Below are 15,723 nucleotides of genomic sequence, written 5' to 3' on the forward strand. Positions count from 1 at the left end.
CAGCCGGGCCCTCTAAAGTAGGGTTCCCTGGGGGTACACAGAGATCTGCCAGGGGGTACGTCAGCGCATCTAGAGATTCGCCTACTCTGACAACAGGCGACATGAACAGCACGAGCGAAGTCAGTACGAAGTGAAAGGTCAGACAGACACCGCTGGTACTTGTTTACGCGCTCTCTGGACCGCACACGGAAAGGCAAGCGCGGCACCTGTACTCCAGGTGATGTACGTTATAGTGACCTGGTAACAACGAGGAAGTACGCCGTTTTCCAGTAGTGGTGACGCTTTTGGCATGTTTGTGTCTGACTTTGTAAGCAAGTCCTTTTTAAGTGAGGTGGAACCTGGGGGTCGGCAAGACAAATCCGACTGCTGGGAGGGGGCAGCGGCTTGGAGAGGTTGGGAGCTGCTGCTCTAAGCATGCCGTCCTTGCAGCCCAGATCCTGACACCCCCTGGCACAGGCAGACACCCCCTTCCCTTAGCCTGCAGCTCCCTTGGATTTAACAGCTCCCTGCCCAGACGGGGAAACCTCAGAGCGTGACTGTCTGATGCCAGTGACTCAGATCAACTCCTGCCGTTGGCCAGCTCCCCACGGGCATCTTCCCCCACTCCCGTCCTCCGCCAGAGACAGGCTCCTGGCTCAGCCTGCCTTTTTGTTTTGGGCGCGCTCGCTGCTGCACATTTTTACTCCAACCTCTGTCAGCCCTTCACCCGCTCCTAGGGGCAGGGAGCAGCTGGGGGGGGGGCAGGAACAGCTGTGCAGCGTGTCGGGGCAGTTCGATAAGAACAGAGCGAGCCCAGAACCAAAGAGAAGGGGAAAGCAGCTCTGCTCAGCGGGCGCACACGCAGCCACGGCGAGTCCATTGTGGAGCATGCAGCTTCCATCAGCCCTAGTTTCTGCTCCTCCATCTCGCCTCCCAGCAGCAAGTCTCTGAAGGGGAGTCGCCCCCATCCCCTCCGGTCTCAGTAAAACCCTGTTTGTCCCATCGGCTTCATGCACGGTTCTCCCCAGCAGAGAAGTTGTTACCAGCCCGGAAACAGCCAGGGTCTGGAGCGGGGTGTCTCCGCTCATCGGAAGCCCCAGCCCATGCCAGACCGGCTGAGGGAGAACTTCCTCTCGGACTGGATTTGCGGGCGATTCCTGCGATTCCCCAGCAGCAGGAGACGGACGGGCACCTCGTCAGAGTGGGGGGGATCAGAACTGGCCCGGGGCAGGTTGGAGCCGGTGCCACGGGCGGAGGCGCGGTAGGGGTGGAGGAACAGCGATGCCACTGCTGGAGAGGACAAAAATCGACCCGGCGCAGCTAGAAAGCACAGCCGGGCCAGGCCTCACGTGGGGGGCCAGGAAGGCGAGCGGAAGCCGACACGGTCTTCAGGCCCGGCCACCCCTGGAGCAGCTCCAAGCCGCTGGCTGGACTGAGCCGGGTGCCAGCGGGAAGAGACACGGGCAGTGCTATCAGCCGTGGAAGGGCGCGGCTCGGACGACGATGCACCCGAAGGGAGAGAGCGGAGGGACCCGGCTCGCCCGGGGGTGGCCTTGCTCATTTCTCTGCAGCGGGCACCCGAGGCTGGAACTCGCAAGAAGGTCGCGGACCCCCTCGCCCGCGGGAGAGTGAGGTGCCAGGCCCGTCCCTCCGCTGACAGTTTTAAGCAAGCGCCGGACCTAGCACAGGGGGAGTCCAGAGCAGGCGCTGGGATCTCTCTGGGAGGCTGCAGCCGTGACCTACTGCTGAAATCTCGGCTCGAGAGAGGACGCAGCGAGGGCCCTGTCTTGCACCCTCTGCCCTCGAGACCCCGAGCAGGACAAATGGAGCCCGGGGCTGGCAGAACAGGTGCGTGGGGGCAACACCCCCGTCAATCCACTGCGGTCCCGTGAGCGCGTGTTAGGCAGAAACGTTTCCTGGGAGGAGACGGCCGCTCTCAGCAGAACAGCGACTGCAACCACCTGAGCCGCTGGCCCCGTGCCCTGGTTTCCATGGGCCTCACCCAGGCTAAGCCAGTGCCCCTGCCTCCCGCCGGGGGTAAGAGTTTTCAAACCCACTTTCCCTGCAGCACCCGGGGGAAGTGAGACCAGCAGCAGGGGGATTTCCCCGGCCGGGGAGTCACGCGAGCGCTTGCTGGGAGAGGGGCCTGGCCTGAGCTCCACAGATTCCCTCCCTCGCAGGGCAAGGGGCAGCCGGTGCTCCCGGGCTCCGTTCCCAGTCATGAGCTCAGCACAGAGCCGCAGGGCGCGGGGCTTGCGCAAGAAAGCCGAGCCGGCCACGTCCTCCCCCTCCCGCTGCACACGCTGTGCTGGGGCAGGCAGGGCTGCTAAACAGGACAGCAGGGTCACGCTGGCAGAACTGCCCCCAAAACACGATCCACCAGGCCTGACCCACCCGCAAGCCACAGGGCCGGAGGCGCAAGGGTGCGGATTTCTCTCCAAGCGAGCGCCCTGCAAAGAAACTGCGGTTCTGCCGGAGAGCAGAGTCCAGCCGTTCTTCGCTGGAGCCCTGGGCGCCAATTGCACCGGTCCCCACGTGCTCCGTACAGACTGCGCTCCCCAGGTCACATAACCCCCGAAGGGAGGGAGACAGAAACCCGGCACTGCAGCAGACAGGGCTCAGACCCGCCGGCTCGGATCCTCCCTTCCTTCCATCAAGGTCGTTCAATCACGCCCGTCCCATGTGACCTGAGCACCCATCACACCACGCGGCACTGCGTCTGCGCCAGAGCGTGGCACAGCCTCGAGCCAGTCCTCACGCCTCCCCAGGAGAAAGGCAGGGATGGCTGTGCTGCAGGGGGACCTGGCAGAGCCTTCAGTCCTCCACCGCCGCGTTTAGCAGACGGGAGCCCAGCCTGCACTTCCCCCTCCAATGCACCTTCTCCCAGGCCATGCTGCCTGGCCTGGGCACCACAGGACTGGTCTGCCTCTGCCCCCCGACACATCTCCCTGTCCCACTGGACCGACCCAGCGACTGGCAGAGAGCTGGGCATGCAGATACGCCCTGGGGGCTTTCTGGGAAAGGCTGGCAGAGTCTCTGCCATCTTCCACTCCCACTCCCCAGCCTACAGCGACCTGAGGCCACCCCGGCCCCCCCGGAGGTGATGAAGGAGGCGCTAAAGCTGGGTTTGTGGGGACGCGCTGGCGACAAGGGACACTGCAGCAAAGCAGCACGGTGCAGGAGGAAAGGTGCCGGCTCTCAGGTAGCTCCCCGCCCGCCTCCTGCCACGTCTCTGCTGGGGAGCCAGGTCTCCATTCAGGATAGTGACTTTCCTGGCAGCACGCACCAGTCCCAGCGCCGGGGGCCAAGCCCCCGATGCCCTGAAGCCACAGGGCCAAGCCCAGCCAGGCTGCCACAGCACACTCCTTTCAAGGGGGACCGCACCGATAAACCCCTGCAGCCAAGGACAGTCCTCCAGCATTTCCACCCTTGCCCCCGGGTTCTGGCGCTGCAGCCTGGCTTGTCCCCACTATGGCTGGTTTCCACTCCCTGCCCCACGGCCATGCTGCACGCCACCCCAGAGGTGGCCGCATTTCTGCAACGTGGCCTCTAAGCTGTTGAAATGCTTTGGGGCAGGAGATGTTCTGAACACACCAGACACAACCTACATGCCCAGCGCCCCCCGCATCAACCCGGACCCCAAGGCAAGCGGCGGCGAGCACCCGCTCCGCAGCGGCTTCTGGGCGCTGAGAAGCAGGAAAGCCACACGCCACCTTCGCACAGGAGGTGACAGAGCTGCAAAGGGCTTCCTGTGCTGGGCTTTCTTGTGTATTGTTTCCTTCCTCTCCAGCCGCGCTTCCCAGCGAGCACGTACCATCTTGTCGAGGCAGCCTGAACCAAACACACCGCCAGCCAAAGCAGCGGCGTGGTGGCTTCCGACGGCCCGAGCCCCAGCAGGAACCGCTCCCCCCAAATTACTGATGGCAGATAACAGGGCGGCCTCCGCAGCGCTCTCCGGAGAGGACTGCCTGGGACTCGGCGTCCTTCGATGCACTTCTCATTACATTACAGCTGGCTCTCCCCCATTTAGCAGCCACGCCGACAGGCTCTGACGCGCCGAGCCGCTTCTGTTGGGATGAGGGCCACCCTTTGAGAGCAGGCGCCTCGGGAAGCGATGAAGAGGAAATGTGGCTATGGTGTCTTTCAGCCCGGCAGTGCCAGGGCATTGCAGCCACCCCGGGGGGGAGTGCCAGGGTGCGCGCGGTGCGTGTTCAGCAAAGCACAGTGGAACTGGGGCCTTTCAAACAGGAGCTAAGCCGCAGCGAAGGGGCCAGAGGACAGCGTGGGAGGGAGAACAGTACAGCGACTCTGGCAGACGTGCTGGTAACGCCGAGGCTGGGCCGGGCCGGTCCCTCCCAAGCTTGGCTCAGCTTCCTTGAGCTGCATCCCGTGCACAGTGCTGCATTCGCTGTCCGCTCGCCACACAGCGCAGAGAGCGTGATACCCTCCCGAGGGCGGCTCCGAGCTCCCAACAGACCTCAGAGCCCCTCTGATCACCCAGATCTGCTCCGACGCTGCAGAGCCTGCCGCTGAAGCCAGCAGCCCCATCCGGTGTCCGGGGAGGGGGGCACATCTTTGCTGCGGTGACTGAGCAGGCCTGTTTCCCCATAAGGAGAACCACGGATCCCACAACGGAAACCGGGTGGACACACCTGGTGTGCAGGGACGGAGCCACACTCCGCACAGCTTGCTGCAGAGCAAACTTCTCACCCTGGGCAGGGAAGCAAAACCATGCCCTGAAGTGTCCCTAGCCTCTGTTTTGCCAGAAGCTGAGAATGGGAATGAATCACTGGGGGATGACCTGCTCTGTTCATTGCCGCTGAAGCCCCTGGCACCAGCCACTGTCAGTGACAGGACAGTGGGCTAGACGGACACTGGGCTGACCCATTTTTGGATCCTTAGAGACGCGTGACATCCGGCGAGAGGCAGAGCTGGAGGAGAGCCGATGCTGGATGACGGCGGTGGTACGACCCAGCCGCGGACATCGCCATGCTGCTCCCATCCCACACACAGCACAGCCACGCGGCTCGGGGACTCTCCTTCACCCGGCGCCAGAGAGGCCTTGCCCGCCTCCCTCCTCCGCCTGGTCACTTCGGCGAAACGGTCAGAGGCTGCTCGGCTCTGCCAGCTATTCCGACCGGCCACCGTCTTGGGAAGAAGTCCCCTGGCGAGGGTGAGGGGAGCTAGACATCGCCTGGGTCCACACCGCATCCGCCACCTTCTGGTTACAGCCATGCACCCCTAGCATCCCCAGCCCCGCCTCCCTCCATCATCCCGCACCCAGCCCCCGGGAGCTCGTCCAACGCTGAACAGATCGGGTGACTCCAGGAACAGCCCCCGGTAGTTACTCAAAGCCGCCCGTTGCGCTGCCAGCCATCTCTCACCTCTCCCAAGCCCCAGTTCGCTTCCTGAGGCCGTGCTCTCTTTCCCTGGTGGTGAAGCTCAAGGGAGGCAGGACCCCAGCCCCGGACGCACCAGTCATGCTGCAGAGCGCCGTGTACCTTTGGCAAAGCAGACACGCAGAGCCACAGACCAAGCCAGGGTGGGCACGGGGAGAGCACAGGGCCCTTCCCAGTGCTTCACCTGCACCAACGGGGGGGGGGCGCGCTAGCCCTCTCAACACCCCCACCTTGCTTAAATGGACATGTCAGGTTACCCAGATTGCTTAAAAAGAACCATCCTCGCAGGTGTGTGTTTGCAAGCCGGCGTTAATTCAGCAAAGGAAGGGGAAGAGCTCTACCTGGTTTTTCTCTGCACAGGGGCTTGCTCCCCGCATCTTTCCCAGACTGGGCAGTAGACCAGTCTGTTTTGTTTGCCGGTTTCACATCCTGGGTCTCATGACACGCTCAGGCTCTCACCACTCAACAGTTCTCATGTAGTGACCCCGCTGACCTTCCCATATTGCTGAACCCACAGGGCGGAAGAGCGAGCCCGTGGTGGAAGGGGCGGAGAGTCACTGCTCTAGCTCCATGCGGAGATATTTCGGTTGCAGGGGAACTTTCAGGCGCAAATTAAAAAAACCCATGTTCTCAATTAGTCCCTCCGTCCGCTCCCTCACCAGCCATGTCACTCGAGAGCTGGGCTGCAACTGAACTTCAGATGCGTGTCCTGCAACTCACCCTCTCTCTGATTTCCCCCCATTTTGCCAGCGTTCGCCATTCCAGCCGTCTCTCGAGCTGGATCACAGACACCGATTAAGAAAAGGACGTATCTAACCGCACAGTGCGGTGCTTAAAGCCCTGGATTCAATTAGCATGGGCTGGAATCCGCATGTTTTCCAGAGTCATTGGAAACCTTTGGCCACTCGCCGTCAATCATCTGTTGTGTATAATTTTTTTGTGCTTCTATAATGACTTGCAACCCGAAGCACTTTAGAACTTATTCTGAGGCGGCACCCCTGAAATGCAGCCATCTCTGGGGTGGCGGAGGGTGACAGTCAAACAGCAGAAATGTACAACAGCGTCAGAGGAGGGAGGAGAATGACAACGCAGTAACTTTTTCAGGTCTCCAGTAAGCCGCATGGCACTGCTTGAAGGCCTGGGGAGAGACTGGGAGTCAGCTCCGCTGGGCTCTGAACCAGAGGTGACTGAGCTGCCACCTGCCAACAAACTGCAAAACCCGAGACACTCTCTGTAGCCCACCGTAAAGACAGGGACACGCCACCGCTCTTCAGTGCAGGGCCCAGGAGGGTTGGCGATGCCTGGCGGCGGGATGGGCAGGCTTGGCAGCGAGAGGGCGTGAAGGGGTTGGAGAAAGAGGGACAGAGCTAGCAGCAGGAGCGACGGCTGGAAGAAGAGGTGCACCCCGGTCATTGCCCACTTCACCCGCTTGCCAGCACCTCTTGGTCCCCGGCTGCATCCTCTGCTTTGCTTTGACAGGAAAGACATCCCCATGCACACCATGTCGCACTGGAAGAATGCTGCAGGGACGCAGGGGCCCACAGGACAGCAGCTGCCAGGAGAGCCACCCCAAGGGGGCTCCAGAAGATGATGAACTCAAGCACCCCTCGTACTGCACATCTCGTAACCTTGGCGAGGAGCATCTCAGGGGGCAGACAGCGCGCAAACAGGAGATCCCTCCTTGCACCTACAGACTGTGTGTAAACACGGGCGGGCAGGAGAACACCTGACTCCAAACCTGGCTCCAAAACTTGTTCCAACCAAGACCTAACATTAACGAAAGCGGGGCAACTCCCCTGTTGTGCGTTGTGTTAACTGGAGTGCTGCAAAAAGACCTGACAACACAAGATAGCACCACCCAGAATCAGCGCTAATGGAATCTGGTGCTTTAGAGGCCGAAGACAATCAGCAGAATCAGTGATTTAATGCCCCTTTGTTTGCTTTCCTCCCCTCCAACCCCCCACTTCATTCACAGAAGAGGGACTGACTGGACAGTTGCTATTTCTGCTTTTCTTCCCAGACTGGTGCGAGGCCTTGGCCGCACACACCCTGCCAGGGCCCGTTTCCCTGCAAAGAGAAGAACTTTGCGTTCTAAGAAATGTTGTGCAGATTTGTTTTCTTCATCAAGAAGTTCTGCCAAACCTTTAACGCGCGCACAACCCCGAAAATGCTGGCCCTGGCTGACCAGCTAGTCCCCCTTGCAACCAGTCACAGCGAAAACAAACTGAACCCGGGGTTCCAACAGGAACACAAACGAGAAAATCTCTGGCACTGCGCTCAGGGAAAGTGTGGTTATATTGATATAAAGAGCCCTTCTCTTTGCAAATACCATTTGATGCTAGAGCTTAACCTGCAGGACTCGGAGAGAGGGGAAATCAGCTAGGTACAAGGTGCCACCCAGCCCTGGCCTAGATATCAATATTCGCTACTTACCCCACAGGACTTTACCCCCAGGAAGAGAGAAATATCTGTCCCCACCCGCCTCTCTTTTTCTTACAGCAAACAAAAGACCCATCTCACATGCAGCAGGAGCCTGGAGGGAAAAGCGACCTGGCAACTGGACAATGCTTTTCCCAGGGGAAGCAGGCACGGCTCCCGCCTCCCCTACAGCCCCAGCGCCCTCGGATTCCCAGCAAATCCATTTTGCAACCAGACTGAAACTTTCCGGAAGGGACTGCCCCTCCCCCCGCCACACAACCCCACAGGCGAAGGCGGGCTGGGTGCAGAGGCCGGATTGGGGGGGAAGGGAAGGGAAGGGTTCGTGCGGTCCAGGCTCTTGCACCATACTGCCCAGCGCGGGCCCCGGGCTGCAGCGGGGGGAGGGATCCGCGACTGCCCCGCTAGGGCCGGAACCCCGGGGTCTGGATTGCGGCTCTCCGGCTGCTCCCCTGCTGGCGGGGGCCGCGCTGCAGCGGGCTGGAAAGCGGGGGAGGGGGGCCCCGATCCTGTAGGCTGGCGCCACGGAGGATGCGGCTGCCCGCAGACCGGCCTGGGCACGGGGAGGGAGCCCGGCCCGGGGAAGCTGGCGGCACGGCAGGGGACAGCGGGGTGAGCCCGGAGCTGCCCCTCAGCGGGTCCGGAGGATGCAGAGGGGGGCGCTGCAGGGGGAGAAGTGGGGGGGGGGGGCTACCCAGGAGGAATTGCCCTGAGATGACCGGTCAGAAGAGACCACCCCGGGATGCAGCGGGCTGGTGGAGGGGCTGGGGGCCCGGAGCACGTGGGGGGGGGATATCAGGGGGCCTGGGTGCACGGGGGGCTCAGAGAGAAAGAGGGCTCGGTGCACGGGGGGGGTCGGGAGGAGGGGGGCTGGGTGCACGTGGGGGCTGGGTGCACGGGGGGGGGGCTCGGGGGGGGCTCAGAGGGGCTGGGTGCACGGGGGGGTGGGGGTCGGGAGGAGGGGGGCTGGGTGCACGGGGGGGGCTCAGAGGGGCTCGGTGCACGGGGGGGTCGGGAGGGGGGGGGCACGGTGCACGGGGGGGGTCGGGAGGGGGGACTCAGAGGGGCTCGGTGCACGGGAGGAGGGGGGGGTGCACGGGGGGGCTCAGGGGGCTCGGTGCACGGGGGGGGGGTCGGGAGGAGGGGGGCTGGGTGCACGGGGGGAGGTCGGGAGGAGGGGGGCTGGGTGCACGGGGGGGGGCCCGGTGCACGCCGCGGACCCACCTGCTGGTAGTCGGGCTGCTGCGGGCGGAAGGCGCTGGGCACGGGCTGCAGCCGCAGGTCGAGGTGCGGGAAGCGGTGCAGCCAGGCCGCCCACCAGGGCGCGAGGTAGTCGGCGCGCGCGGCCGGCAGGGCCATGGTGGCTCCCGCAGCGGCTCCTCCAGCGCCCGGCCCGGCCCGAGCCAGAGCCGCCGGAGCCGCGCGCGCGCCCCCGCCGCGGCAGGCCCCGCCCCCCGCCGCGGGGCCGCGCAGCGCACCCCCCCGCCGAGCACAGCGCGCCTGGGACCCGCCCCCCGCCACCGCTGCAGGGGGCCCTGCTCGCTCCCAGCGCTATAGGGGCTCTGCCCCCACCCCCATCCTGCAGGATCTGCAGGGGCACTGCCCTCCCCCCCATCCGGGCGCTATAGGGGCTCTGCCCCCCCCCATCCGGGCGCTATAGGGGGTATAGGAGAAGCGCAGCAGAGCCTGCGGGGGGGAGGGGGGACAGCCCGGTTTTAAAACGGGGGCGATGGGGGGCGGCTCCTGGTGCCCAGGCTCCGGGAAGAGGAGCTAGAGGCCGGCCCCGTTAGTGCTGGCTAGTAACTGGGCATTAAACCAGGAGCAGCGGGCGCACTGGGAGCCCGGGCCGGCACAACCCTGCTGCAACGCCCACTGCAATCCTCCGGGGGAGAGGGGGGCAGGATCAGTCGCTATCGCACAGGCCTGGGGCTCGGCTCTTCTGATTCCGCCACTGACTCTCTGCGTGACCTTGGGCAAGTCATTTCCCTTCTCTAGGGCTCCACCTCCCCCCCGGATCCTCTCCCGAGAGGCTTCGTTCAGGACAGTCAGGAGAAGGCTTTGAGCTCTGGGCAGGGCACAGCCCTAGCCCGTGTCCAGGCTTCCATCACACCTCCCCTGATAAGGGGCCCCCTCGCCATGGACCGAACTCTAGTTTTCCTGAGGCCGAGTTTTCCTGCTGGCTGCTTCTAGTTTTCCTGAGGCCGAGTTTTCCTGCTGGCTGCTCCTGCTGGATTAGTAGAATAGTCACCCCCGGTGAATCAATCGGCCAAAGCATGCTGCTGATCTCACGCGGCCTCCGGTCTTGCTGGGGTTGCACCCCGGGAGAATTTGGCCTGTGTGGGGGACGCATGGGCAGGACTGCTTGGCTGAGTCACCTCCAACTCCAGACTCACATGGAAGCAAATAGGCCCCCCGTGCAAGGGCTGTTAGTTGCCAGACAGCTCTCAGAGCAGTCACAGGAACGCAAAGCAAGAGGGGAAGAAGGGGTGTTCAGCTTCCTCCCCGCTGCGCTCTAACAATTAGATGCGGCAGCTCTCGGCCGCGGTGGGGACAGCACTTTCTAGGCCATGCCCTGGATACAGACGAGCTCTACCTGCCATCTCGGCATCCTTGGCTCGCAGTTGCTTCAGCTTGGCAGAACCTGCCCCAGGGTGAGGGCTTGGATTTCAGCTGATGAATGTCACAGGTTAGGGAGCTGATTAAAACAAAGGACTCGTCCTTTCCCAGGACACTGAGGAAAGGAGTGAAATAAGAGCCCAGCCAGCGGTGAGAGGGAGTGTATTACTACCCCAGCCATGCACACTCAGCCACTCCTCGAAGCAGAGCTGGAGAGGGGAGTTGCTCTCAGAACCAATAACCTCCCTTTTGTAAAGGCTCCCTACCCGAAGCAGAGTTGCAGCAACAGCCTGAGACATCAGATTTTGGGGGCCATGGGAGGGTGAAATTCCCCCCAGGAAGGAGAGGTTAAGAAATTCATCGAAGGGCAAGAGTTCCCTCCACTGGAGCATCCCTGCTCACATTTTACTCGGCGGTGGATCTCAAAGCACAGCAACAAATTCAGAGACAGACGGAGGGAAACAGCCTCTGCAAGGCACTAGGCAAGAATAAGATCCTACTGACTGCTGCCTCTGAGTTTGCTTCCCCAAGGTCAAGCCAGGCCAGAGAGGAGGGATGGCTAAGACATGCAGGAGCTAGGTTCAAGTCCCTGCTTTGCCACAGACTTCCTGTGGGATGGTGACTGTCCATGGCTCAGTTTCCCATCTTGTACCATGGAAATAATAGTACTCCCCCATCCCACAGCAGCCGTGTGGGGCTAAATCTATTAGACTGTGAGGTGCTCAGCTACTGCCATCCTGGGGAGCCAGATACATACCTACAACTAAGAGTTTGAGGTTATTCCAAGCTCCCACAGCATGGGGAGGAAGAGAAATGACTGAATTGCTCACAGAGACATGTCTGGCTGAGCTCCAGGGATGGTGGGCCAAGGCTGTGGTGGTCTCCCTCGCTGGAATGCACACAGGGAAGGGGCAGAGTTAAGGAGATTTATAACTTCTGTTGCTTACAAGCCTAATTTACAAGTTGGGGAATTATTTTGCAGGCAGAGGCTAGGGTAGGTCACAGGCTGTTCCAAACCAGAGCATCAGCTCTCACTGAGCCATGGAGCTGGGAAGAGCAGAGACCACAAAAGGGCCCATTTTAAGTCCTGTTTTCACCACCACGTGATCGCCTTTGAACGGGCACTTGCCTCACGCTGAAATCGCCCTTGAAAAGAACAGTGAGGACAGCTAAGAATTTTCTGTGGCTGGCTGAAGGGGCAGGAGTGATTCAGCTGGGCTGGATTTTACATGGAAAGACCACAATTTAGCTGCATAGCCAGTGCCACCACTCTATGCCTCAGCAAAGTTCCTGAATCTGTCTACGCCCTCCCCTCATTACATTTCCAGGTCTGTGTGCCTCTTAAAAGGAAACTGTCCAAACCGAAGAAACTCCCCCCACCTGGGCATCCGGCCTGCAGAGAAGACACCAGCTCTGGAACAAAAGCTGCAAAAAGGTCTGACACTTGGAGGCTGTAGTACGCAGTCCAAAGCGCAACCCGAAATGTGAACGCGCAGAGGGGGAGGCATGGTAAGGTGTCCTGGGGGAGTCCTGGCTCTGCTGAATATGGTTAAAAAAAAATGTCTCCACCAGCTCCCATAACAACGGCGATATATATTAAGCTAGGGAAATGGCCAAACAAGAAACTGCTAGTTGGATTTAAAGGTTGCCAGAGCACAGAGCCCACCCCTGCAAGCTGAGACAAGCTAGGAAGTAAGCAGTTAAGTCATTCACCATTTTATCTATACTGATTTGACCACATCTGTTTTCCTAAAGATTACAGAGCACGCATCTACCAGCTGCTATTTACAATCTTATCTCCCCCCCAAACACTGACATACATTAACACCAGCCCTGCGAGGTTGGATTTCAAGGGTGCCCACTGGTTGCTCAGGGCGGACGTTGAGATTTGCAGGAAATTGGTGAGTGGAGTAGATGGGGTGCCAGATGAACTTGCCTGCTTGTTACAGTTTACACTGGAAGGGGGAGGAGGAGGATCTGCAGCATAGCTACCTTGGCTCAAAGCAGTTTGGTTTCTAAAACTAGACTGCAGAGAGATCTTGAGAATACAGCACCAGAAACAATCTCACATGGGGGGCCAGGAAATTAACCAGACGACCCCCTCGGTCTCTCTCAACTCCAGCCTCTATGAATCACATAGGACACCGGAGCCTCACTCCGCTTTCATTGCTGCCTAACCGCCTGTGTCAATGTCAGGCTTCTGCAGCATGATGTCATAGCCTCTAGGCTGATGTAATCAATCAGCTGGCTCAGAACGCTATTTTTCAAACTGCAGGCTGCTTTGTGAAGAACAATGGTTGCTTGACTCGCCCTATGATCTCTTCTCTCAGCCCACCCCCACTTGCTCCTACACTTTCTAATGAGATTGTTTTAATAAATGACACCACGTCACCTCTGCTGGGCTATTATAAAGAGTACATTACAGTATCATAGCAGCGCTGATATTCCATACATCTTATCTGTAGGGCTACTGCTGAACACATCTAGTTTCTCATGTGGTTTATGTTGTCCCCACAAATCCTTGATAAAATACTATCCTTTGTCATGAGATTTATTTTTACAGCTCTCCTTCCATGTGTTATTAATAGCTATATTTAACAGCAGACAGGCAGTTGGCTCTAAATCATGAACTAGGACAGAAAAATTACAGCACCATGAGTTTAGGGGTTACAAGTTTTGGTGGGGAAAAAAATCATACATTAAAGAAAATTAAGATCCCGTCTCCTTTCTGTTGCAAAGGCAGTTTTCACAACATAAGGCCAGGCCCCAGGAAGCACCGATCATGAGTTTTAAGGCTAATTTAACCCTTTAAGCTCTGTCCATACTAAAAGGAAGCCAGTTTTAATGAAACACTTGAACAGAAACACTCAGGCCAGCCCATTCAGTGTTCAAACAGGGCTGAAAAATGCATTCAAGAAGTGATGCAAACTGTGCTACTTCTCCAGAGACAATTTAAATGATCTGCTGGGCAACAAAGCCAAACCATCCACTCTTTTGAGCTATTTTAATGAGAACATGCGAGTCAGCTGGGGACCAGGGGACGGGAGGGACAAAAATGAATCTGCATACACAGACATTAAAAATCCATCGAAAAAATGAGAGACTGTCATTTGTTCTTTTCCTCCTCCTGTAATTTATTACTAGCCCATGCTGATTCTCAATTTCATGGCAGCAGAACAGTCAGTTTTCATATATATACAATTTCATCCATATATAAAGATGTCTCGCTCAGTAATGCTCTCCCATCGCCCTGGTCAAGCTGCCACGTATAATTTGCAAGAGACAAGGAGGATGAGGTATTTTCTTTTATTGGACAAACTTCTGTCAGTGAGAGACAGCTTTCTTGTCTCTTCCTGTGGTGCTCAAAAGCTTCTCTTGAACCAATAGCAGCTGGTTCAATAAAAGATATTACCTCACCCACCTTCTCTCTCTCTCTCATCTCCTGGGACCAATGCAGCTACACAGTAAGCACGTAATTTGCACTTCTTGTGGTGTGGTGCCACCTAGTGACACCCTGTACTACAGCACACGAGTCTCAACTTTCCCGGACTACGGTACCTCTTTGAGGAGTCTGATTTGTCTTCCGTACCCCCAAGTTTCACCTCATTTAACTGCCTGCTTACAAAAATCAGACAAAAAACCAAAAGTTGCACAGCATATTAGTGAAAAATTGCCTACTGTGTCCTTTTACTATAGATTTAGAAATCATTTGGAATATACCTAAGAGTTTATAGAGCAGTATAAACAAGTTGTCTGTATGACATTTTAGTTTGTACTGACTTCGCTAGTGCTTTCTCTGTAGCCTGTTGTAAAACTAGGCAGAGCTACATGAGCGGATGTGCCCCCTGGAAGACCTTTGTGTACCCCAAGGGATACGCATACCCCTGGTCAAGAACCCCTGCTAAAGCACAGAGGGGGTGCCCAGCTAGACTAGTCTGAATGTACAAAGGATTAATTCTTTGCAGACCCCTGAATCCCAACAGCTGCACAAAGCAGCTGGCTTCCCCAAGAGTCCTTTGGAAGCCTTCTTGATGAAATGCAGCATATGTGGGGGAGAGAAGAGGAACTTAATCTAAAGCACTGACCTGCACATGGTGTGAGGTTGAGCCATCTCAGCTTAATCCACCCAGCACTTTGTACAAATCCAGTACAATGGCAACACGCAGATCTACTCTGCCTGCTGCAGAGAACTCTTTATCCAGGGCAGTTAAGTTACTCAGCTCAACCTTTCACACCCACCCAGCTTTGTGTAAGGCATCAGAATTGGGACGAAGCTAGAGACACCCATGTTTGTGTCCCTCTCCATGAAACTTAGCCTAGAGCTGGAGCCAGTGCTGATGGAGTCTACTGCCAGCTAAAGACTCTTAAATGCAGGCCTGTTAGCACTTTAACCGTCAGGCGTCTACCCCTTTGTTCTGCTAGACTAAAGTTAGTAAATCAAGCCCCTCCGAAGAGCATTAGCACCACCAGGTTGCCGGTGGAGAGCCTGCTGGTCACATGGTGCTGGCTGGCACAGCCAAGTTCTCTAGCTGTAACTTAAACTCAGATGCTAAAACACACCTTCCAATGACACTGCCATGCAATCAGTTACTGTGCAGGGAAGCTATGTGACTGCAAACCCGCATATGGTTGGGAGGGGAGGAGCCCACAGACACTTGCTAATTCAGGTTCAGGCCGTGCTACAGAAAACCAAGAGCCCCAGTGCTGAAGTGTCAGGAAGTTCAGTACACAGAGCCCTGGGTGAGTCAACGTCTTAGAACAAAGGTCACAAGACTAGACACACTGCAGGCAACACCCCTGTGCTTAATGTCCCCAAGAACTCAAAGCTTAGTGCTGACAACTGGCACCATTCCCTTCTGAGCACAGGGATGGAAAGGTCAAGGGCTCCTATAGCAAACTTTATTTTAAAGGGCATCTTCTTTCCTCCCTTTGCCTCAGTTTGAGAATGGCTGGCACAGAGTTATGGTTGGCACAGCCTGACCAGCCACCGCATCCTGCGGGAGGTGGCGTGACCTTCATGCCCATTTCACGGCGAGTTTGAAAGCCACCAAGTACGTCACAGGTCAAACCCTGAGAACGCAGCGGTTTGTGCTTAGCTGAACACTAGACAGGATGACCTGAGCCATCAGGGCCTACAAGTGCAGCCCCAGCTCATCTGAAAGAATCTCGGCATCAGAGCCCGTTAACCTGCGGGGAGGCTAGCCACGAGTGATCCCTTCGCACGTTAGCGCTAGCGAGGACCCACTACAATCTAAAGAGTGGGCTTGGCCTACGCTTAACTGTTTTGCCAGCA

General features: G+C 58.1%; 1 protein-coding gene across 1 annotated transcript in view; it reads right to left on the reverse strand.

Annotated features, from left to right (window-relative positions):
- Positions 1–9,259, reverse strand: part of TTYH2 (tweety family member 2) — a 34,873-nt gene extending 25,614 nt beyond the window's left edge. The window contains exon 1 of the mRNA XM_067547279.1: positions 9,039–9,259. Within this exon, the coding sequence (XP_067403380.1) occupies positions 9,039–9,173 (135 nt within the window). The 5' untranslated portion in view covers positions 9,174–9,259. The remainder of the gene's footprint in view (positions 1–9,038) is intronic.
- Between the last annotated feature and the right edge of the window lie 6,464 nt (positions 9,260–15,723).

This window comes from Emydura macquarii, unplaced genomic scaffold, assembly GCF_026122565.2.
Source record: "Emydura macquarii macquarii isolate MOO-44397 ecotype Brisbane River unplaced genomic scaffold, CSIRO-AGI_Emac_v2 contig_1230, whole genome shotgun sequence".
NCBI classification, from domain to species: Eukaryota; Metazoa; Chordata; order Testudines; family Chelidae; genus Emydura; species Emydura macquarii.